Source organism: Saccoglossus kowalevskii, chromosome 1, assembly GCF_978046115.1.
Source record: "Saccoglossus kowalevskii chromosome 1, keSacKowa6.1, whole genome shotgun sequence".
Taxonomy (NCBI): Eukaryota; Metazoa; Hemichordata; class Enteropneusta; family Harrimaniidae; genus Saccoglossus; species Saccoglossus kowalevskii.
The window spans coordinates 20,051,467-20,074,214 of NC_140641.1; the positions used below are offsets into that span (position 1 = coordinate 20,051,467).

At 35.7% G+C, this 22,748-nt stretch overlaps 1 protein-coding gene across 4 annotated transcripts in view; it reads left to right on the forward strand.

Moving 5' to 3' along the window:
• Window positions 1–22,748, forward strand: part of LOC100368259 (glycogen [starch] synthase-like) — a 47,331-nt gene that overhangs the window by 4,010 nt on the left and 20,573 nt on the right. Inside the window, exons 2-15 of one of the 4 annotated variants that reach the window (XM_085499775.1) lie at window positions 2,492–2,676; window positions 3,502–3,693; window positions 3,805–3,996; window positions 5,821–5,838; window positions 8,865–9,009; window positions 9,329–9,446; window positions 9,729–9,849; window positions 12,218–12,384; window positions 13,380–13,458; window positions 16,066–16,104; window positions 16,203–16,316; window positions 19,044–19,170; window positions 19,377–19,534; window positions 19,670–19,771. In XM_085499775.1, coding sequence (XP_085355901.1) covers window positions 2,492–2,676; window positions 3,502–3,693; window positions 3,805–3,996; window positions 5,821–5,838; window positions 8,865–9,009; window positions 9,329–9,446; window positions 9,729–9,849; window positions 12,218–12,384; window positions 13,380–13,458; window positions 16,066–16,104; window positions 16,203–16,316; window positions 19,044–19,170; window positions 19,377–19,534; window positions 19,670–19,771 — 1,757 coding nt within the window. The remainder of the gene's footprint in view (window positions 1–2,491; window positions 2,677–3,501; window positions 3,694–3,804; window positions 3,997–5,820; window positions 5,839–8,864; window positions 9,010–9,328; window positions 9,447–9,728; window positions 9,850–12,217; window positions 12,385–13,379; window positions 13,459–16,065; window positions 16,105–16,202; window positions 16,317–19,043; window positions 19,171–19,376; window positions 19,535–19,669; window positions 19,772–22,748) is intronic. The other 3 variants (XM_085499776.1, XM_085499777.1, XM_085499778.1) reach the window with 3 other exon arrangements.

Here is a 22,748-nt window from a genome sequence, read left to right on the forward strand (position 1 = left end):
AAAAAAAATTCAGGTCAAATACTTCCAAAAAATGGTTTTTGCCACTATTTTGCTAAACCTATCCTTCCACTTACTGAATAGGTCATAGCAAAGGTCAATTTTCCTTTGCATTTTTAACCTTATTCTGTGGTCATTGACCTACATGTCTGGAATACAGAAAAATAATCTCTTGTTATGAGTCATATCTGTGATAATGTACAGTCATTTTGGGATTTCAATTATGACACTTTCACCGTAAATACTTAAATAATTTAAACCGTAAATAATTATTCTGAGAAATCAGCATCATTTACAAACATTTCATCACTCAGAAAAGTAAATTACTTGTATTTATTTGGGGCATTTGCTTCTCATTAGTGCTTCAACTGCCGAAGCTCCTTACCAAAAAAAATAAAATAATTTTGTTCAGTCGCATGGTTTGGCTGCTATCTTGAATTTTGGGGAAAATATCCCGAAAAAGTTGTACGTTTGCTTCTCATGAATTTAACTGATCAATGTACCATTTTGCACGTAGCGTGTTTGACCAAAGCATTTTCTGAGAAACATAACATTAATGTCATATTCATCCTTCAAAATTGACCCAACATAGCTGCTCTGCAGCTTTAAATAGACATTGTTATTGGGCACATTTTTATGAACAGTGTTAGCCTTTAATTTTAATTGTTGGACAGCCAATCTGATTAAGGTTGTTTCCCTTCCTTTTTCCCCAATACTAAGCAATACCATTTGTGTTCATTTCAGAATAGCATCTATGAGAACATTATTTATTCAGCCATTATTTATCGGATTGAAAATGCTTACAACCCACTCATACTTTCATTTCCTGTCAATAGGCTCAAGGGTCATTTACAGATAGGGAAATGAGGGACACCACAACTCAATCATACACATGCATTGAAAGGAATAATCGTTAATGAAAGTAATGAACTGTAGAATACTTTATTTTCGCTTGGAATATATTTTTGCTATTTTCGCTGGAGGGATGATTCCGTGAAAATAAAATCCAGCGAATATACTTTTTTTCCTATATTTCACATTAAACTCATCAAAAATCACTGAAAATAAATTCCATACAAAACGCCCAAAAAGCCTTTTCAGCGAAAATTAATTCCAGTGAAAATAAGGTATTCCACAGTATATCCTGGGGTCCACAAAATAGTTTCCCTGGACAGTTTCATTTCAGGCAATTTGTTAAATTTGTTAATTTGTCTTGTTTACTTAAACTGTTATCTGTAAAATTAGTGAAATGGTTAACTGCTTGGGTTTTGACTAAACAGTTGGCTTTCGAATCTCGCTGGTGTCGTCTTGTGATCACGCCCACTTACATTGAATCTATATAACAGTAGGGGACGATCGTCATACTTGAGGAGCTAATCGGTGACGGTTTTACAGTTGGGTGGCGATTTCGCTTTCAATTATACTAGGGAAAGTGTCCATTTCTTTTGTACCCACGTAAAAATGAAGAATGACTTTATTAGCGGTCTGCTTAGTTTTACCCAAACGGATCTTTTGTATGTGAAAGTTTATTTTCTCCCTGATTTGTAGGAAACTGTTTCTCAACTTGACTATTTACATTTTGTAGTTTCAAGCAGTGTTCAAAATGGCTACCCCCATATAATATCGGTGAAATAATCGCATTTATAATATTATCACTTGTACGCCAGCTGACTGGTTATTTCCAGGCTCAAACCGGGGGCTCAAATTACTCAGGGGAATCCAGACATGTACCAGGCTGCGTAAAAAGCATTCTATGTCCCCTACTGCAATAGACTCGCCCAGAGTGGACGCGATCACAAGTCGGCGCCAGCGAGATGCGAAAGCCAATCGTTTAGTCAAAACCCAAGCAGTTAGCCAATTCGCTAGCAAGTTTGCAAATTGGCTGCCCCAATAATTCTGAGACTTGCTGTAAGAACCACTGGTTTTCAATGAAACTTGGTACATAGGTGCTCTAGGACAATGCACAGACCTGAATAATTTTAGTTTGAAATCCTTGCATACTAATTGCCTAATTTGCATTTCAATGATATTTGGTACATAGACGTTCTGAGGCAATCAAACTGATGTGATTAGTTTATTGTTGAAAACGATAATTTTTATTACCGGTAGCCAAAAATCGCATTTAAATTGAACTTGTAGTACAACTGCTTTGGAATAAATCAGACTGCAAACCACAGATGTACAATCAAATTTCTTTTCTGTGAGTATTGTAAACTTCAACAATGTGGATCACATACGCCTCTGATACTTTCAGTTCTTTCTAAATTTTTTTTTTATTTTCGATTTAATTTGCCAATTTCTACCATCGTTTGAACCATTTGGACCCTAAATGTCAACTTTCACAAATAGTATATTTTTTCTCAAAAGTTGGCAATAAGAATTTACAGATAAATGTTCAAAATGTTGCAACAACATATTAATCATAAAAAAATTACATGTTGTACTTGTGTATTTATTCTATTAACTGATTATTTGTTATTTTGGTTTTATCTAGTTGGAGGTATTTACACCGTGATCAGATCAAAGGCAGGAGAGACAGTAGAGGAGCTCGGTGACCAGTATTGCTTGTTGGGACCGTATAATGAAACCTGCGTTCGAACTGAAGTGGAAGTGATGGATGAACCCGAACAACCGCTACTCAGACATACAATAAAGAGCATGAGAGATAGAGGCATTAAGGTAGACAGCATAGCTATTGTTTTTTTCTAAAAACCTGAATATTTTCAGTTATATTGAACACGACAATCTTGCATGTTTTCAGTAAGGATGTGAGCTGTTTGAGTGTTATTTCCACAGTTAAACTATGGATAGTGGGCAGGCTATTAGCCAGGAATTTGCAACTGCCAGTCCAAAACAATTCAACTTAATGAAAATGTAGATGGTTTTGGATATATTTTGGTAAAACAATGGGAAAAAACAGAAAAATGGGAAAAAGTTGCCAGACCAAAGTCAAAGTTGCCAGTCTGTTTGGTGGATGGACTGGTGGCTGGCTAATACCCTGGTAGTGGGTGTATTGCTTTGAAGAGAGCATGAAAATGACATGTTTTTACTTGTAGTGATAATTGAAATATTGACAGGTTTAATATATGTACATAAACTGTATTTACTTCCTCCTTATTCTCGGTGGCGGACATCGGGGCATTTTCACCGCCTGGCAACCATCACAGTGAAAACAAAGGCCTAAAACTCTCAGAAAACCTAACTTTGGGATGGTTGTTCAGACAAGATTACTCCTGCGTGTGTAACGCATATAAATTTAATTGTTCAGGATTACTTCAAAGTTGAGTTCCTGTTGTTTTCTTGAATTTTCACCGGCTCTTCGCTCGGCGTTCTGTGTTCCTCAGCAGCGTGTGCAGAGCCCATAGAAATACGTGGTACAGTGGTGCGCGTCTTAGCAACGTGGAACGTCTTGTGATGTAGCTCCGCCCCAAGGATAAGAAATACTATGTTACTGTATCTGATAAGTAATAAGTTATTAAATAGTGCATTGTCTGTGTGTAACAGGTGACGTTCGGTAGGTGGCTGATAGACGGTTATCCTAAGGTAGTACTCTTTGACATCGGGTCTGCTGCCTGGATGTTAGATCGATGGAAGACTGAATTCTGGGAGTTGTCTAGCATCGGCACACCGTGGCACGACAGGGAATCTAACGATGCAATTATATTTGGATTTCTGGTCACATGGTTTCTTGGAGAAGTAAGTTGAAAATTTGTTATTCTATGAGAATGCAAACTCAAGTAATCATATGTTGTAGTTGTGAACATATACCAGCGTGTATATTTCATTCATCATATTTGCTATTTTCAGTTTCGTGCTCAGTTCAAGGCAGAAGAAAAACCCCTGATTGTAGCTCATTTCCATGAGTGGTTAGCTGGTTGCGGTTTGGTTCTCTGTCGGACGCGTCATCTTGGAGTCTCCACCGTATTTACTACACACGCTACCTTACTGGGAAGATACTTATGCGCTGGCAATGTGGATTTCTACAACAACTTAGACAAGGTCAGTAAGCAACAGCAACAATGCTAAAAACTGTAAATTAATTTGGTGATTATACTCGATCACCAATTATTAGTTGTGAGGAACGAAGTATAGTCGAAGGGAGCAGTGAGTCTTGTTTTCTAATTTGAGCTCATAGCGCATCTCTTTAAAAGGACACACAATAGTTTGAAGAAAGTACCCCGGTATCCGTATAACAGGAATATTAGCTGCAGCGGAGACATGTAGTTGTTGGACATGCTTATGTAAATAAGTGTTGCTGGTATGTCTATGGTCAATTTAAATGCAGTATACAATAAATGCAACTTTTGGCTTACATGTGCTTCTAATAGAATGAATATGGTATATATATATATATATGGCATTTTCGAATCTTGGGAAAATTTAGTAAATGGCCTGAGTTGAGATATTAGTTTTTGCTTTGGTTAAATATTACATGTGAATATTCCCAGTTTGTTTCATATGATCATTGCAGTCAAGTTAGTTTTGTTCACAGTAACTTGTAGTGAGTGATGTGTAATGCCTAATATTAAAATATTTTTTTTTTCAATATTCAAAAAAAAAGTAGGATCTAATTATGATTGCGTCGTGGAGATATACAGTATGTTTCGTGCCAGATTTGTTGTCTTGGACCAATGACCTTTTGACCTAAGTCGACCTTTTTTTGACCTTTCACAATATGAACCTGCATAACTTTCTCCATATTTTTTTTTCTTGACACCTTTGAGCAATTTAAAAATATGTCTGTTTGGTTAAAAATTAACCTGAGAAATATTAGAAAAGAGTGTAAAAATGTGTAAATTTTCACACCACATTCTATTGCCAATGGAGATATCAGTAGAGATACCAAGTTGTGCCCTGTACTCAATGCAAATATATGAACTCTTGTAATGTTTTTTGTTAGATGCAGTCATATTGAGAAATCATCGCAAGAACGGTTTCAAAGCCCGTGATTGTTGCATTTTTATCACTGCCAAGCTAACTGCATCCAACATGCATGCCTAGCCTGGGTACCCGACCATTATTCTGCTGGTTACCCACTTTCTATGTACATTGTAGTCTGGACATTCTGCAAACCACAAGCATAAGTGTGTGAAGAGAGAATGTACAAGTGTTATATTATATTCAAATTTATCTTTTGTTCAGAAAATTAGCATATTCAAATTACAAGCGTGATGTATTTATCAGCCAATCACAGTCTGTGCAGTCTATTGTGGAGAGTAGGTACCCAGTGGAACAAAAGTCTGGTATGCTGGCCAACATAGGCCATACTTGGCTATCTATTTATACAATTTGTGATACTGTAATTGCTCTGTTAGTAGAATGTGCACTTGCGTAAATGACAGAAGAGTTTCAATTGTCAAAATAAGTCGTATAATAATATACAACGAATGCAAATGTTTTTGTATGTGCTTTTCTCTTGCAGATGCGCTTCTAATAGAGAAAACACTGTAATATAATTTGGAGAAAGTCTTCTCATACATTCCCTTCTTTTTTATTTATTAAGGAGCCGAATTCTCGTTTTGCATCTACATGTTGGTGCATTGTGGGAGAGAAATTACCGTTGACTGTGATTGAAAATTAAAATGTTTTATTTTTTGCTGTTGAAAAGTTGTTTTAACATTAGAGCTTGATAAAACTTTTTTCAGGCATGTCACTGAAAACATTTTCTAGAAATGTTGAAATGCTTTACTCTGAATACAAACCAATGCAAAAAGTTATCTGGATATCAAATGTATCTGGGCTTTGCCTCTACCATTTGGCCCCATATGATTCGGTATTTGTCTTTTTTTCTTTTCATAATTTGGTTTTTCACAACATATGCAGACTGCTGCAGATATAAAGGTGAGAAGGATGAATGAAAACAATTTATAATATTATAATCTTTAAAAGATGATCCTGTCATCGGCTGACTGATATCTTTCGGGATCATATTAGAGAATTTTAGAACCCATCTGCTGGTTCATCGGTAATGCTAACTGTTAAACTTTTTGCTGACTGAAACATTCAAAATTAAATAATTTCAAAGTTGCCGTGACTGACTTGAGGAAATTACTTTTATAGTAGTGTGGTTTGCAATTTTTCGTCTTATGAAATTGAAATGGTTTACAATTCTTCATCGCTTGTAAAATTGAAGTGGTTTACAGTTAATGGTTTCTTGTAAAATTGAAACAGTTTACAATTTTCGTTTCCTATGAAATTGAATCAGTTTTCAATTTTCGTTTCTTGTGAACTTTAAAATGGTTTATAATTTCTCACATGAACTATGCTGTGCTACATCTTGCTGCGGTGTTTCAAAGAAGCAATTTTTGCTTTCGCTTTCTGCCTTGTCTGCACTATTTTAATCATTTGCATATTAATAGTGAAGATATTCCTCTAAAGCTCTGTCCGTTTTCACAGTTTGGGTCTGCTATGATACCAGCTTTTGTTTGCCCTCGATAGAGGGGTGTATCCTTCCCCATCTCTCTCATCCACGTATAATGTGAACCGTTCTCAGTGGTGCCACCATGCTTGAATTTTCAAGAAAAAACTGTAGTTATGCTTGAATTTTCAAGAAAAAACTGTAGTTATGCTAATTATCTGTTTTAAAATTACTACATAAAACGTTTCTTATTCTGAAGAGTTCATTATAATGAAGGCATTATTATCGAGACTTAATTTCACTATTTAGTTATTGTGAACATCTACTCACAGGGTTTTCAAATTCACGGATAACTGAATTAAAAAATGAGTTCTATTGTATTTGTACACGTTTAGCTAGATTTCAAATTTCAATTCACGGTAAACCTCAATCCTCCCTTCCACACACCTTATTTGGGCATGTATCACTCCCTGTATGCTAATATTGCTCTTTCTCTTTTCATCATCCATAACTGCATTATATTCCTTGTCATTCAGTTGGTTTATTGGCTATGGGTCATCCAATCAGCCTACCTTTCGTCAACATATCCAAAACACCATCTGTCCAATGGCCATCTCTCATGTACATCAAAATATCACTTCTTGTGTTTTAATCCCATGTTGTTGATTTATTGACAAGTATGTGTACACTTGCATGCCTTACACATAGGGCAAGGCATCCATAGTTCTACTATGGTACATATAACCTTACTGGACAGGGAATTATTGACAAGTATGTGTACACTTGCATGCTTTGCACATAGGGCAAGGCATCCATAGTTCTACTATGGTACATATAACCTTACTGGACAGGGAATTATTGACAAGTATGTGTACACTTGCATGCTTTACACATAGGGCAAGTCATCCATAGTTCTACTATGGTACATATAACCTTACTGGGCAGGGAATTATTGACAAGTATGTGTACACTTGCATGCCTTACACATAGGGCAAGGCATCCATAGTTCTACTATGGTACATATAACCTTACTGGACAGGGAATTATTGACAAGTATGTGTACACTTGCATGCCTTACACATAGGGCAAGGCATCCATAGTTCTACTATGGTACATATAACCTTACTGAACAGAGAATTATTGTCATAATTGATTTACTATAAACTAAAATGCAGTTTATTAGGTACCTGTTTATTTTTACCAGAATATTTGTCATTATAAAGTGCCACAGTAGCAGCACATGTTCTATTTTCTAACTTTTTGTGATTACCGGTACTATGACAATTTATTGGTTTATGGATTCCTGTCCGATTTTTAAAAAATCTTGGTAAATTATAACATATATTTATATAGTTTGGCCTAAATGTTCTTTTATGGAAAATCAGTAATATACTACGGCAGTTGTTTAGAACTTCATCTGCGTTAACGTTCTGTTAGAACAGTATGTGTGCAAACATCAGGTTGCAAATGCAAATAGTGCATCATGCTATAACAAACTGCACTTGTACTCAACAAAAGCGACTGTGTTACCTAGTAGTGTGTCACCATCACCATTATCTACATCTATGACAGGATTTACTGTTATGCATAAAGTATTATGTACTAGGTATCCAGACTACGATATGTTTGTATGAACCATGATAGCATCCGTGTTCTTTGTCTAAGTACATTCTTCTCGACATCATACTCACATCTCTACTGAATGGCATAATTCTAAAACGACGTCCTCTTTCTTCGTATGTTATGAAATGTACTTAAATTGAGCATAACAATTTCCAAACACTGAATACTAGTAATGTTTTGCTGATTTTTTTTCTCACAAATTTATAGTTGTATATTGTTTCCATAACTACACAAGAATTGCAGTGTGATTTTGTTTGATTTACATAATTAAAAACTGTTATCCAATCACTGTTATTACTTGAATGATGAATACAAATGAGCCTATGTTAATTGAGAGGACAAACCGCATGAAGTCGTCTGCAGTTCAAAAATAGATATAATAAAATGACTGCTAAAATTTTGTTGAGAATAAGCTGCAAAACTCGTTCTTGTCACTCGAATTAAGGTTCCAGTCTTCTCTGTCATTGCATCCACTGTTTCGAATACCGTGGTTAACCCTTTTCACAACCAGTTCCTTCTTTTCATGACAAAATAGTCTATAGTTTATAGTCTACACTTTCCTTTCAGAAGATTGGGACAAAATGGCCAAATTTTTTAGGTAAAAACTTAAAATTTACTCAAATTTTGTCCATTGGCTCCAAAATAAGGGTTCATTACCAGAAATATATTGAAGAATATGACAAAAAAAACAGAAAAAATTGGTTAAAAGATTAAGTGGAACATACAAGAGTATGGAACACTATTTGAGGAACAAAAACAATTACGTCATTGGCATGCTTGCTCTCAACAAGATCTCGACAGTCATTTATTTCTAAGGTGTATTGAGAAGCACCATCAACATCTGCAGCCCGAGAATTGTTAACCATTTATTTATTTCTGTTTTTAGTTTGATGTTGACAAAGAAGCCGGTGAGAGAGGCATCTATCATCGGTATTGTATCGAAAGGGCTGCTGCTCACTGTGCTGATGTCTTCTCTACGGTGTCAGAGATCACTGCATTTGAATGTGAACATTTACTCAAACGTAAACCGGGTAAGCAGTACATTGGTGTATCAAATTAAACAAAATCAAAGAAACCTACCACAAATGTATTCCAGTGGCGGATCCAGAGGGGGGGGGGGATGCCCCCCTCAACGCATGAAGATTCGTATTATCTGGATTACGCATAGCTTCTCTGCGATTTATATCTTAAGCATAGCTTGGACCCCCCCCCCCCCCCCCAAATACATTTTGCTGGATCTGCCACTTATGTATTCCTGGAAGTTACAGCCAGCAAGATTCTTGTTCATTTTCAGTGGTATAAGGTTCACAAAGATTGTACAGTAACATTTATCATTTATCTTGTTGACAGATATCATCGTCCCAAATGGTCTCAACGTCACCAAATTTCAAGCCATACACGAATTTCAAAATCTTCACGCAAAAGCCAAGGAAAAGATTAATGATTTTATTCGGGGTCATTTCTATGGGTAGGTATACTACTATACTTCTTATGACACATCACACTTAAAAAGAAGTGAATGGAATTGGGTCAGTGTTCTACATTACAATCAATTTTTGTGATCCAGTGATTGTTTTGTCAATCATTGTTATAAACAATTTTTTTGTGGTTTCAATAACTTGTCCAACCTTTTATTCGCCGTTCAGAAGAAAAGTCTGAAGAGAAAAACTTAAAGATACAATTCTGTATGACCATTCAATAGTTTAATTTTGATAAGAATAATGGTGAAAATGTTTGTTGTTTGTTCTAGGCATTATGATTTTGATTTGGACAAGACGTTGTATTTCTTCATTGCTGGTCGTTATGAGTTTACAAATAAAGGAGCTGATCTTTTCATTGAATCATTGGCAAGATTAAATCATTATATGAAGGTAAGTTCATTGATAAGGGTTTCCTTCAATGAAAGACACAAATTGATATAGTGACATATTTTTAACTACCTATAAGCTAGGATGATGATGTACGAGACTAAAATCCAAAAAGTTGTCTATTGAACCAAATGCTATTATTTCTGTAGGCACAGTGTCGTTTTGACTCGGGAACAAACAGAGAAAACGCTCTACTTTCGTAATTGACCTATCGTTTATTTGGGACATGGCGATATAACAACCTTACAAAAATCTATATTCTGTTGCTCAAAACAAAGTACCGTAAAAACCCTCAAATAAGAGCCACTTTGTAACACTTTCATTTCTAGGTGGTGCTTATTTGAGGTAACATATTGACAACTTTGTAGCCAGTGGCTCTTAAACCAGGGTCATCAAACTTGTTCATTGTGAAATAGGGAAGGGGATAGGCAAACACACACACAACCAAAATAGACAAGTAATTATTAATGATGTATCATTGCAATTAATTTATTCAGTAAAAATACTGTTATGGGAATAACAAATGTCAAATAAATACGACGATTCGACGTTTCATCGATAATGTGTAGCAATGCCTGAAGTCGGATTTGGTAGCACTTTCAGTGTCTGACCCTACACTCGAATAACTTGTACCTCCGTTGTACAATTGTTTACCAAGTTTGGTACGGCAAACTTTTTTCTTGAAAACTGGGAATAACTTGGGTGGCTGTGGCTGGCGTTGTGGTTGATTTGGTGACGATATAAAATAGTTTCGGATAGAATTGATCTGACCAGCAGCGACAGGAGAAGACATACTTGCAAAGCAAGCATGGAACGAATGAAGAAAATGATGCCCAATCACTTGTATTTATGGCAAAAACAATAAATAAAAACACGTTTTTCTATAGATTTTTACAGCTTGGGTACTTGGGCATTGTTTTAATTGCGCTAGACGTCTGACAGTACAGCTTTGGTTTATATTTCCTGTTTCATAATCAAGCCAGCTTATAATGATATGTTAATGATATTCACGTACTTCACAGTCCACGCAAACGGGGTCAAACTATAGCCCCACCCCTATATAACCAAATACGAAACGATACCGAGAAAGTAACAATTACATGTATTAAAAATAATTTCCTGTGACCAATCGGAGAGACGAAATCATTCACGAAAGCCCAGGCCTGTTACAAAGCATTTTCTGATTGGTACAAGTTCAGATTATTTTCAATTCTCACAAATAGCTAATTTAAATATTTGGGTCAGCGGGTCACGTAGACTTCACTTTGCTGTAAGACAAGTTGATCGCGCAAGTTTGTGGAACTAATCCATTCGACTTCAATTTTGATTATTTTCGGCAAGAGAGTCCTCTCCAAACTAATGCCAGTTATTTTGTTACTTCCCTGAAGATTTTGTCTCGAATCACCCCAAAACGAACGTCTCAAATGAAATGCAAAAAATAACCCAAAATCACGATCAGCGAGAGTGGGCTGCGTAATCATTACATTCTCACAGTCGGAGCATTACAGCTCCCTGGTCGGAGCTACGTCACGATCCCTCAAACGTTGCCAGGACCGGATTAACACCTCTGTTTTCCCCCACGCTAAGGAAAAAATCTTTTGTTTTCTGCTGACTTCCTGTTCCGGTCCGTCTGTGAGAATGTATTTTCGATACCTCCGATTTTCCGATAAAGGCGTTCTAAAATCGTGACGTTCTTTACTTGGTTATAAAGACAACATTGACAATGAATATCCATGGAGCTAAAAAAAAATCTTTTTTTAGCTCCATGGAATATCTCAACGTGATCCTTCGGTGTTTCGGCAAAAAACATACTAGTAGTTACTATGAATAGTTTGTGAATTGGTCGATTGTGTGTCAGAAATATAAAATGGACAAGTTGACAGTCACATTCACGCTCTCAGTTCATTTCTTTCGTCTATCATTCTTCCGTTCTCAATTACACAGGACATCAGGCAAGTTATGGGGATAATCTTTATTTGTCTCACACCTTCTATGGGGCAATAAACAATGCAGAGTGGAAGTGAGGCACGACAAGCTCGGTGTCTGCCTGATTGTAAACAACCTGGCGGCTGGCGCTTATTTCAGGGTTCTTATTGACAAAACCACTCAACTCTTGGTGGCTCTTAATGGAGGGTCAAATGTAACAAATTTTCACTGAGTGGCTCTTAATTGAGGGTGGCGCTTATTTGCGGGTTTTTACGGTAGTCCCAACAATTGCACAAACTCCCACATATTTTAGGACCCCTGCAAAAGGTGGACGTATAATTGGATCAGTCAAAGTAAAATAAGATAGGTTACCTAGCAACCCTGATGCTCTTATTGATTCATTATTGTATATCATAAATTCACTCTATGCCTTTTCCTCTCTCAGTCGTCAAATAGCGAAACCACCGTGGTAGCTTTTCTCATATTTCCTGCACGGACCAATAGTTTCAATGTTGACTCCTTGAAAGGACAGGCCGTTTCTAAGCAACTGAAAGAGACAGTAGCGGACATCCAGAAGAAAGTTGGTTCTCGAATGTTTGAGGCGGCATTAGCGTGAGTCACTGAGCATTTCTTGATTTTGAAAATAAATAATAATTGTTGTGTAATTTGCATGTTTTTTTAACTTGATGCATATTTTGTTATAATGGAAAGTACTGGATTCTGCCGTAAATTCGCCCTGGGTCGTTAAACGGCAGTTTGGGTTTAAAAAAAAACAAAAATGGGACCAAGGCCGATTTTTCGGCAGTTTTTTAAATTGCTTTTTTAAATAATTTGGCGTAATTTTTGTGACATTTCAATCGTTCCTGACGCCTAAAATAGCCCATTAAGTTTTTATTCAAGTGTATGTTTATTGTGACTTGCGTGAATGGGTAAGCTTCGTTTCGACAATAAGCTATTAAACACTGTTACCGTAAATTATTATCCTAATGCTCAGTTTGTCAGTTTGAAAACAACTATTTTTTTATTTGAAAAATCATGCCATTTTCCCATCAAAATCCAAGCCAAAAGATCGTACTACAACTCTTCCGCATTGCGTTCAATAACATTAACATATTTAAATAAGCTATGGTTATTTGAACACATTGGCATCATCCAGTATTTTGATTGGTTAATTATCGATTTGACCTATTAGGTCAATACATGCAAAAGAAACATGGTGGATACTCTACAGAATCGGGCATTTATATGCGACCGGAATCATTTGCTTAAGATGAAACTAAGTTGCATTTTATTTGCATTTCAAAGCAATTCAACGAATTTATTTTTTGTCTGTTATTATAATCACTACTGAGTAATAATCAACAATTGTGAAACATAGCATGACCGGACCGGCAACTGTGAAATCGCCCAGGGCGATTTTTCGAATGACGAATTTATGGCAGAATCCAGTATGTGTAATCTTGACTTGTTTCTTCCCTGTTAAAGTTCCATTAACTTCAAGTGATTGTTATTTTGTCAGTCTTAAATTATTGTACAATATCCAGTTGTGTATTTGCATATAAGTGAATGAAAGTTAAGTGGTTCATTGTTTGTCATACTTAATACAGGGGTAAGTTACCGGACTCCAAGGATTTACTGACTTCAGAAGACATGGTGAAGTTAAAGAGATGTATCTATGCAACACAGGTAACTACTATCATTGTATTATTGTAATATTGCTTTTTGCATCTACTCTGACACAAGGCTGAAAATAAGAGAACATATACTGATTCATATGACATGGTGCTGGAGGGAAGCGCAGTAAAAGCATTTATTGGCACATGGAGAGAATATGACATTTTGTTTCATGTTGAAAGCTCAACAAGAAACATAACATGGATGTATTAGGACATGATTTTGACGTGAGCTGAGTGGGTTCTGATTAACATGAATGCAACTGTAATCACTGCGAGTGCTTCATTATTGTATTCCCGTTACACAAACAATTGCATCTGATAACATTTGTGTGCTATTCTCGATTATACCTCTACATTTTTCACTGGATATTTTCATAAAATCTCTACTTGCTATTAATACTACTGCATTATTTAATAGTATTTTCATATTATACTGAACTATATTTAACTCTCAGTTTGGTTCTTTATGTAACTGTAGTTGAAAAAAATGTGCATGTTATTTTAGTTTTGCACTCTCTGGTGTACATTAGAAGTATGATCTAGAATCAAAGTTTTTGAGGTTTCTGCAACGTGTGCCATGGTGACAGGCTTATATCCAGCATGCAGGTCTGACATGTGGTATTTTATGATTGTTTTCTTGGCGAGATGATTACTTCTGAGGTGGATAAACACACAGTGGTTCAGTTTGTCATCCATGCCAGAACTATTCGTTCCTGATTGAAGTCCAAAAACGGGAACTCAATGATTGGCCTTTGTTTAGGCATGTTTGCATCGGTGTATGCATGTTTCTTGGACATGCCTGGGCCGTCTATTGCATGTCTATTCATTTAACAATAAGATTCAAGATGGCCGAATGATGACCATTTTTATGCTTCATCAAAATCAAGCATTTCTGTCGTTTCCAAACTGATTCTTGGTTTATATGTATTGAAGGATTTGGTTTAAATTACATGATGAATAGCTCTATGCATATTTTGTTTTGTAGATCAAATTAAAAATGGTTGAATGACATACATTTTTTTTTCAACGAATGCGGTTCCATGTCTTTGACATGGCTTGTCTCAATGACTGATTGCAATCAATTTTTACAACCACATTGTACATGTTACACTTACTAACATGCATTCGTGTTAAACTCTGATTCAAAATGGCAAACTCATTTCAGTGTTTACTTTTCAACGATCAAAACTTATGACATGACGTAATCATTAATTTTTCACACATGTGGCAAATGTCTAGTCTAAATACTGTTGACACATCAAACCCATTCTCTTGATTTTTTCCTTGCATCAAAGATGAAAGGGAATACTGTAAAATACTTTATTTTAGCTGGAATTAATTTTTCGCTGAATAAAAATATTTGTACTGTAAAATTTGTATTAGAAACCATGGTTCCTCGTGGTTTCTATTAAAATGATACAATGCATCTGAGAGGGGATGCGGTTTCTATTAAAGTATCTCGTACATATGACAAATTTTGACTGTTTTGTTTGGCTTCTAATGCAGATTTTAAGGTTGCAGTGACTTGTGACTTGTTTCTGTGTTGACTGTACACTTTTTACTTCTTTTTGAAATAAGAACACTCTGAATTCATATTTATTAAACTGATCGCTATCAGTTTGTTTGATATTTTTATGATTCATTTTGCACCTAGCGAGCTTGTTTTGTTTATTTTATTTATATGACAGCAACTACAGCAATGTGAAATCCTTTTTTTTAAAGAGCTACAGATGTGATGAACTATGCACAAGTTATTTTGTTGTTGATAAACAATAGTTTTATTCATAATTTAGTACGATTCTTCTGTTTTCCATTTATTCAGGTTAAATCAAATCAGTAATAATTGAACATCAATTGTACTTCTGTATTTATATTATTCAAAGTAATTCAGATATTTTAGTGAAAAAACAAATTCCTCAGCTACGAATGAATAAAACAATGCATACAACTAAAATTAACTAGAAGTTATTTCCTTAAAATAATTAAACAAATTAGACACCAATGTTTTTGTAAGATATTTACATCAATCAAGGACTTTTGGTAGACTGCTTTCCCACTGCGGTTTCAATCCTAAAACTTGTTTGTATTCAAAATTAATTGTGATGATTATGCATTTTTATATTGAAACAAACTATAATAATAGAAATAATATTATATAACAAAAAGCAAGGTCACCAGAGTTCAACTATGTTTATAATTATTTATAAATTTCACAATACAAACCGGATGAAGAGGTTTTTATTGCCCAATGAAATTGAAACATTTTCAAATGACGCCATTGCTCACTGTGTTCATTGATTGGCTGGTTGGATTCAGCTGCCATTGAAATTTATAAATGTTTATAAAAATCAAGGGAATGGATTTGTGATGTTGACAGTAGTTTCATATATATAATATTTTAAAGGTAGGTTAAATCTGTCTTTATGTGTTAGCGGAAAACCCGGTGTTTATTGTAAATCTGATTTAGCGATAGACCCACCACCATGTAGAAATGCATCCACTTTTAGGTAATCGGGATCAAGGAAAGTAATTCAGGTAATAGGTAAATAGGTGCATGTTGTAAAACGAGACAAATTTTCAAACGAAAGTGACGATGTTTCAATTTGTATATTTCTAGTCGGCTCCTTATTTGGCGGGTCAGATTGCTGGATCACAGGTATTTATCACACCGATGATTTCAGAGAAGAGAAACTGTTCATTGCTGTTCAACTTGATAAAAGTTTTTTTTATATCTGTTTATTTCTTTATTTTTAGAGACCGGGTCTACCACCAATTTGTACTCACAACGTTGTTGATGATGACCAGGATCCTGTTCTGAGTTACATCCGCAGAGTTCAACTATTTAACAACAGGAATGATAGAGTGAAGGTACAGATAGTCTTGTCACAGTATGTTGGTGACTCATAGGAGGGGAAATGCGACTTGTGAGCTCTTAGTTTACCATCCACAGTTCACCTATACCGTAAAAACTTGATTAATTCGCGGTAGTAAAAATAACTATTTTTTCAAGTGCACGAATTAATAGCGTCAAAACGGAAATTATTGGTTTTTGGTGCGCGAATTAAAAGAGTACTTTTTGATCGATTCAAAAAGGAGCTGTTTTCATAAATTTATTAGTGATTTGTTTTGTTTTCCAATGAACACGATTACAGGACGTTTTTTAGTGCCTCTGAGACTCGTGGCTAGCCACATTCATGGCGTATAGTCGGGCAGAGAACACACACTGCGTCAAGCACCACGCAACATGTTACACTTGAAATGAAACAGTGAAATGGCAAAGGTCACTCTGTACACAAACAAACAATGAACACGTGGCTACAAAGTAGCCGTCTGGCTGCACTGCCTTTTTTTTTATTTCTTTCGGCATCGCCCGGGCGATGTTATGGCAGATATTACGAAGCCCATCTTGTCGGGAAAAATAACCCTGCGTTGATAAAAATGGTCTCAGAAAATGTTTAGAAAAAATAATGTTTCGCGTTGACCAAATATAATCATGCAAAGTATAAATTCAAAGTGTTTTAATACATTGGTGAGAGGTCGCATCACTAAGAAGGAAAAGCAAGCCAAAGTCGAAACGGGGTGCATCATGTACATGACACAACACACGCTGCGACAACTGAGTGATCAGCGACATCATTTTGGAGCGCAATTGAACTTCAAGTACTTTTTTGCGAAACTTGTTGCGCGGCGATGCTGACATCAAGTGTGTGTTGACCAAATTTTGACCCCAAGTCACGCGCTGAACTGGCGCGTTACCTTAGCAACCTTTTTTTTCATGCTCCGCCCGTCAAACTAGTAAAATTGTTATTATATCCGATGGTACTGTAATTACGCAACTTGTATGCAACTCTGTACTGGCTTGAATATATCAACTTGAACGTAGTTTACTTAGTGCACTGCTTTTCTAATCACGCAAATTTGTTTACAATATTGTACCGGCTCTGCACTTCGTTATGTATTGCTTTCATGATACAGTAATTAGTTTTTTTTCAACTATTGTTAGAGCACTGACCCGGGGTATTGGGTCTGTGAATATTTCAATATCACCGACTTGATAATGCGTTGCATTCATAATAATTACGCAAACATAAACATACCATACGTCAAATAAAATTTTACTATAATATGATAAACTCTGGGCAGCGGACTTTGATCGCATTATTCACGTACATTTCGACTGAACTCTAATAACCACGCGTTTGAATTACGTGCGGCACTGGGCAATGACATCCAGAGTTCATGCACTGATATTTAAATTCGGGCCACCCAGCTTGACGCAAATCAATATAGTTACTTGTCATTTGTTCGAAAAATCTTTTAACTCTCACAAATACCATGGACACGTTAACTGGGGGTTAAATGAAAAGGAACGTCTTTTTTTGGACAAAAAACACATCAGTACAAGATTATGTGTGCAAGGTTAGATTTATAGAAGGTACATGACCGCTTAACTTTGTGTTTTTTACCGAATCCGGTATAATGAAAATGTGACACGAGGTCAATCGCCCGACCAATCAAAAATGTCAATTTACGCACCATAGGGCGGTTCACTTAAATGACGTAATAGAATAATGGCGGGCACATGGTCGATGCAACCCTGTGGACCAGCGACGAAAAGGCCCTGTACTAAGCTTTCCATCACGGAAATTCGTAATCGATGTGCTGACCGATGGATATTTATCGACTAAGTAATAATCTTGCCCAACATCTGTAGTATCGTGGGGGAATGATTTTTTTCACGTCAAATCTTTACCGAACCTAAACTGCTTGCTAACTGAAAGGCTGTGATGACCGGAGATCATCTGCGATTGCGGCGACACCAAGTACTGATAACATAAAATTATATGTATATTTTTAATGTCTTCATGCAATATATTCTGAGTTATCCACTTTATTCTGGCCCGCGAATTAATAGGATACAATTTTAAACATGTTTTTGAACGCCGCGAATTAAAAGGATACATTTAAAAATTAGCGTTCGAAAATAAAATGGGTGCGCGAACTAATAGAGACCGCGAATTAATCGAGTTTTTACGGTACCTCCAAGCTGTGTAATGTAATATAAATGATAATACATTAATTTTGGATTACTGACAAATTCTTTATTTAAGCAGGATTTAATTTTTGCGAAAAAGACATTTTGGCTGTTTGAATTGAATTTCATTTTCAATGATTTTTGATGTGTTGAATGTGAACTATAGGAAAAAAGGTATTTTCACTGGATTTATTTTTTATGATTCATTACCTCAGTGAAAATACAGGTAAATGTGGTGTATGGTTAATTTATTAAAATATAAATAACATTAGTGACTTCAAATGGCTGTTGAAAATCATTTGAATCAATCACAGACAATTGTTATTTTTATGCCACTAATTGCAGATGAATACAATTTCAAAATGAGATTGTCGTTCAGTCAGCCTTCTGCACAAGACAAGATATAGACAAGATCCTCAAACAGCAAATCAAATGCTCTTGTTTGAACTTGATCTACATTTATAAATATACAACATCGAATGATAATCCAAAATGATTGTAAACTGGTTTCAGTAAATTTATTTTGATATGTTAGAGAAATGTTTCTTCTTTGTTTATAGATTGTTTTTCATCCCGAGTTTCTCTCATCAACCAATCCATTATTCGCCTGTGATTATGAAGAATTTGTAAGAGGATGCCATCTTGGAGTTTTCCCATCATATTATGAACCGTGGGGATACACTCCAGGTAAGGAGAATTTAGTTAGATCCAACCAGCGAATCAATGAGTGCAGTGTGAAATGCATCATTTGAAAATATTTCAGTGTTTTTTCATCAGCCAACAAAAATTCTTTCTGTTTGAGTTTTATAAATATTTATAAAATTTGTTTTCAACACATGATAAATGATATTTCTAGAAATCATTAAGATTTCATCTTCATCTATTTCTTGCAGCCGAGTGTACGGTAATGGGTATTCCTAGTGTCACAACCAATCTGTCTGGATTTGGTTGCTTTATTGCACAGCACGTAGCTGACCCTACATCGTATGGTATCTACATCGTTGATAGGCGATATAAAGGCCTGGAAGAGTCTGTACAACAGCTTTCACAAGTACGTGGCAATAATAACTTTCTCACCAGTGAGGGCAGTATTCATCTCACGTATGTAAAAGTTAAAACTAATAATAATAACGAGATTCATTACCATAAATGGGATAACATTTAAATTGTTTCTTTTTTTATACAGTACATGTTTGATTTCACACGTCTGACAAGACGACAACGTATTATACAGAGGAATCGTACTGAGCGTCTCAGTGATCTACTAGATTGGAAGAGTTTAGGCTTTGTAAGTTAATATCAACACCAGTTGTGCGCACTTGTTTTTTTCTGTCCTGATTGTGGTATAGTTGTACATATTGCATCAGGGAGGTATAATGTGAATTTTTGCTGCTAGAAATTTGCCTGATTTGAAGATTTTATGGTAGTTCTGACCCTTGTTACTGACACTTTTATGTAGAGTAAAAATCACAAAATTTTGCAGCAGTGAAAATTACTCTGGAGTCAAAAGTGGTAGGGATTTTTGCAAAATGTTGCTTTCATGAAAGACGTAACATTATCCAATCGCAAATATTTCTAGATGCGAAAATTACTCTGGGATCCTTCAACACAAAGTGCTAGTGATTTTTGCAAAATGTTGCTTTTATGAAAGACGTAACATTATCCAATCGCAAATATTTCTAGAAGCGAAAATTACTCTGGGATCCTTCAACACAAAGTGCTAGTGATTTTTGCAAAATGTTGCTTTCATGAAAGACGTAACATTATCCAATCGCAAATATTTCTAGAAGCGAAAATTACTCTGAGATCCTTCAACACAAAGTGCTAGTGATTTTTGCAAAATGTTGCTTTCTTGAAAATTATCTCCTTTGAGCGCTCAGACCACCAGCAACAGACTAATTGCGTCTACTCTGAAAACTGTTAGTATGGACCAAAATTAGGATAAAATTTAGTGACAATTTCACAAAATTTGAAAATATTTGCACTGAATTGTGGCGGGAAAAATATCCAGCAGTCTCAAAGGGTCAAGTAGTTTACAGTACTTCATGTTAATTCACTGATCCAAAGCAAGATGGCATATGGATGGCCCGATTTAGTTATAAATATGCATCGAATAAAGCATGGATGAATATTGTTCGATTGTGTGGTGGGGGACTGTGTCATGATGATTAGGGTTTCGAGCCCATTTGGTCGAAACCCTTTTGTAATTGTTCCGTTTATTATTATTATTAGGGTTTCGAGCCCATTTGGTCGAAACCCTTTTGTAATTGTTCCGTTTATTATTATTATTATTATTATTATTATTATTATTCTTCCGCCTAAATTTTTGGTCACGCTTTATGTCAACACCGTTGGACCGATCAGTTCCATACTTGCCACAATGGTAAAGCTGTATGAGATCTGGTGCATATCCTAAGTTCAGACACATAGGTCACATGACCAGGCCGCCATCTTGGATTAAAGGCGAAATTTTCAATGCCGAATTGCGCACCTTTCTGAGGGTCTGAGTGCTCCAATTTTTTTATGATAGTAGCAGTGCGACAAGGGCTACAAATTTCATCAAAAAAAACTTTAGCGGTCACGTGACTTTTTTTTTAGAATTTTTTTAAATTTTGTTTTGCATCTCATTTGCATAATTTTCGACAAATCAACTAACCCTGAATAACTTTGAAAGATCATATGACATAGTATTTAATTCCAAAATATGGAAGTCCAGGCGAAAAGCCGTATTTTATAAGAAGATTTTAGAATGTTTTTTCATATTTGTTTGTTCTTTTATATGGTCACGTGACCTCATTTTATAGACATAATTGCAATATCTCAAGCACTGTTACAGATAGGAACATGCAACCAGTGCAATATTGAAGTGATGGTACATGACATTCTACTAACAAACAAGATGACCATATATGGTCATGTGATCTCATTAAATATGCATAAATGTAATATATCAAGCACTGTTACAGATAGGGACATGCAACCTGTGCAATATCGAAGCTATAAGACACGAGATGTGACTAACTAATGTGATGACCATATATGGTCATGTGACTTCATCAAATATGCATAAATGTAATAACTCAAGCACAGTTACAGACGGGAACATGCAACCAGTGCAATATTGAAGTGATGGTACATGAAATTTTACTAACAAACAAGATGACCATATATGGTCATGTGACCTCATTGAATATGCATAAATGTAATATATCAAGCACTGCAAGAGTTAGGGACATGCAACCTGTGCAATATCGAAGGTATGGGTCAAGAGATGTGGCTAACTAATGTGATGACCATATATGGTCATGTGACTTCATTAAATATGCATAATTGAATTATCTCAAGCACTGTTACAGACATGAACATGCAACCTGTGCAAAATCGAAGCTGTGGGACATGAGATGTGAGTAACTAATGTGATGACCGTATATGGTCATGTGACGTCATTAAATATGCATAATTGTAATATCTCAAGCAGAATCACAGATAGAGACATGCAACCTATGCAATATCGAAGCTATGAGACAAGAGATGTGGCTAACTAATGTGATGACCATATATGGTCATGTAATTTCATCAAATATGCATAAATGTAATAACTCAAGCACTGTTACAGATAGGAACATGCAACCAGTGCAATATTGAAGCTATTGCACAACAGAAGTGACTAACACATCCGATGACAATATATGGTCATGTGACCTCATCAAATATCCATAAATGTTATATCTCAAGCACTGTTACAGATAGGAACATGCAACCAGTGCAATATTGAAGCTATTGCACAACAGAAGTCACTAACATATCCGATGACCATATATGGTCATGTTACCTCATCAAATAAGCATAAATGTAATAACTCAAGCACTATTACAGACGGGAACATGCAACCTGTGCAATATCGAATCTATGGAACAAGAGATGTGACTAACTAATGTGATGACCATATATGGTCATGTGACCTCATCAAATATGCATAAACGCTATATTTGAAACACAGTAACAGAAAGAAACACATAAACTGTGCAATATCGAAGCTATGAGACAAGATATGTGACTAACACATCTGATGCCCATACACGGTCATGTGACATCATTAAATATGCATAAATGTAATAACTCAAGCACTGTTACAGACGGGAACATGCAACCTGTGCAATATCGAATCTATGGAACAAGAGATGTGACTAACTAATGTGATGACCACATATGGTCATGTGACCTCATCAAATATGCATAAATGTTACATCTCAAGCACTGTTACA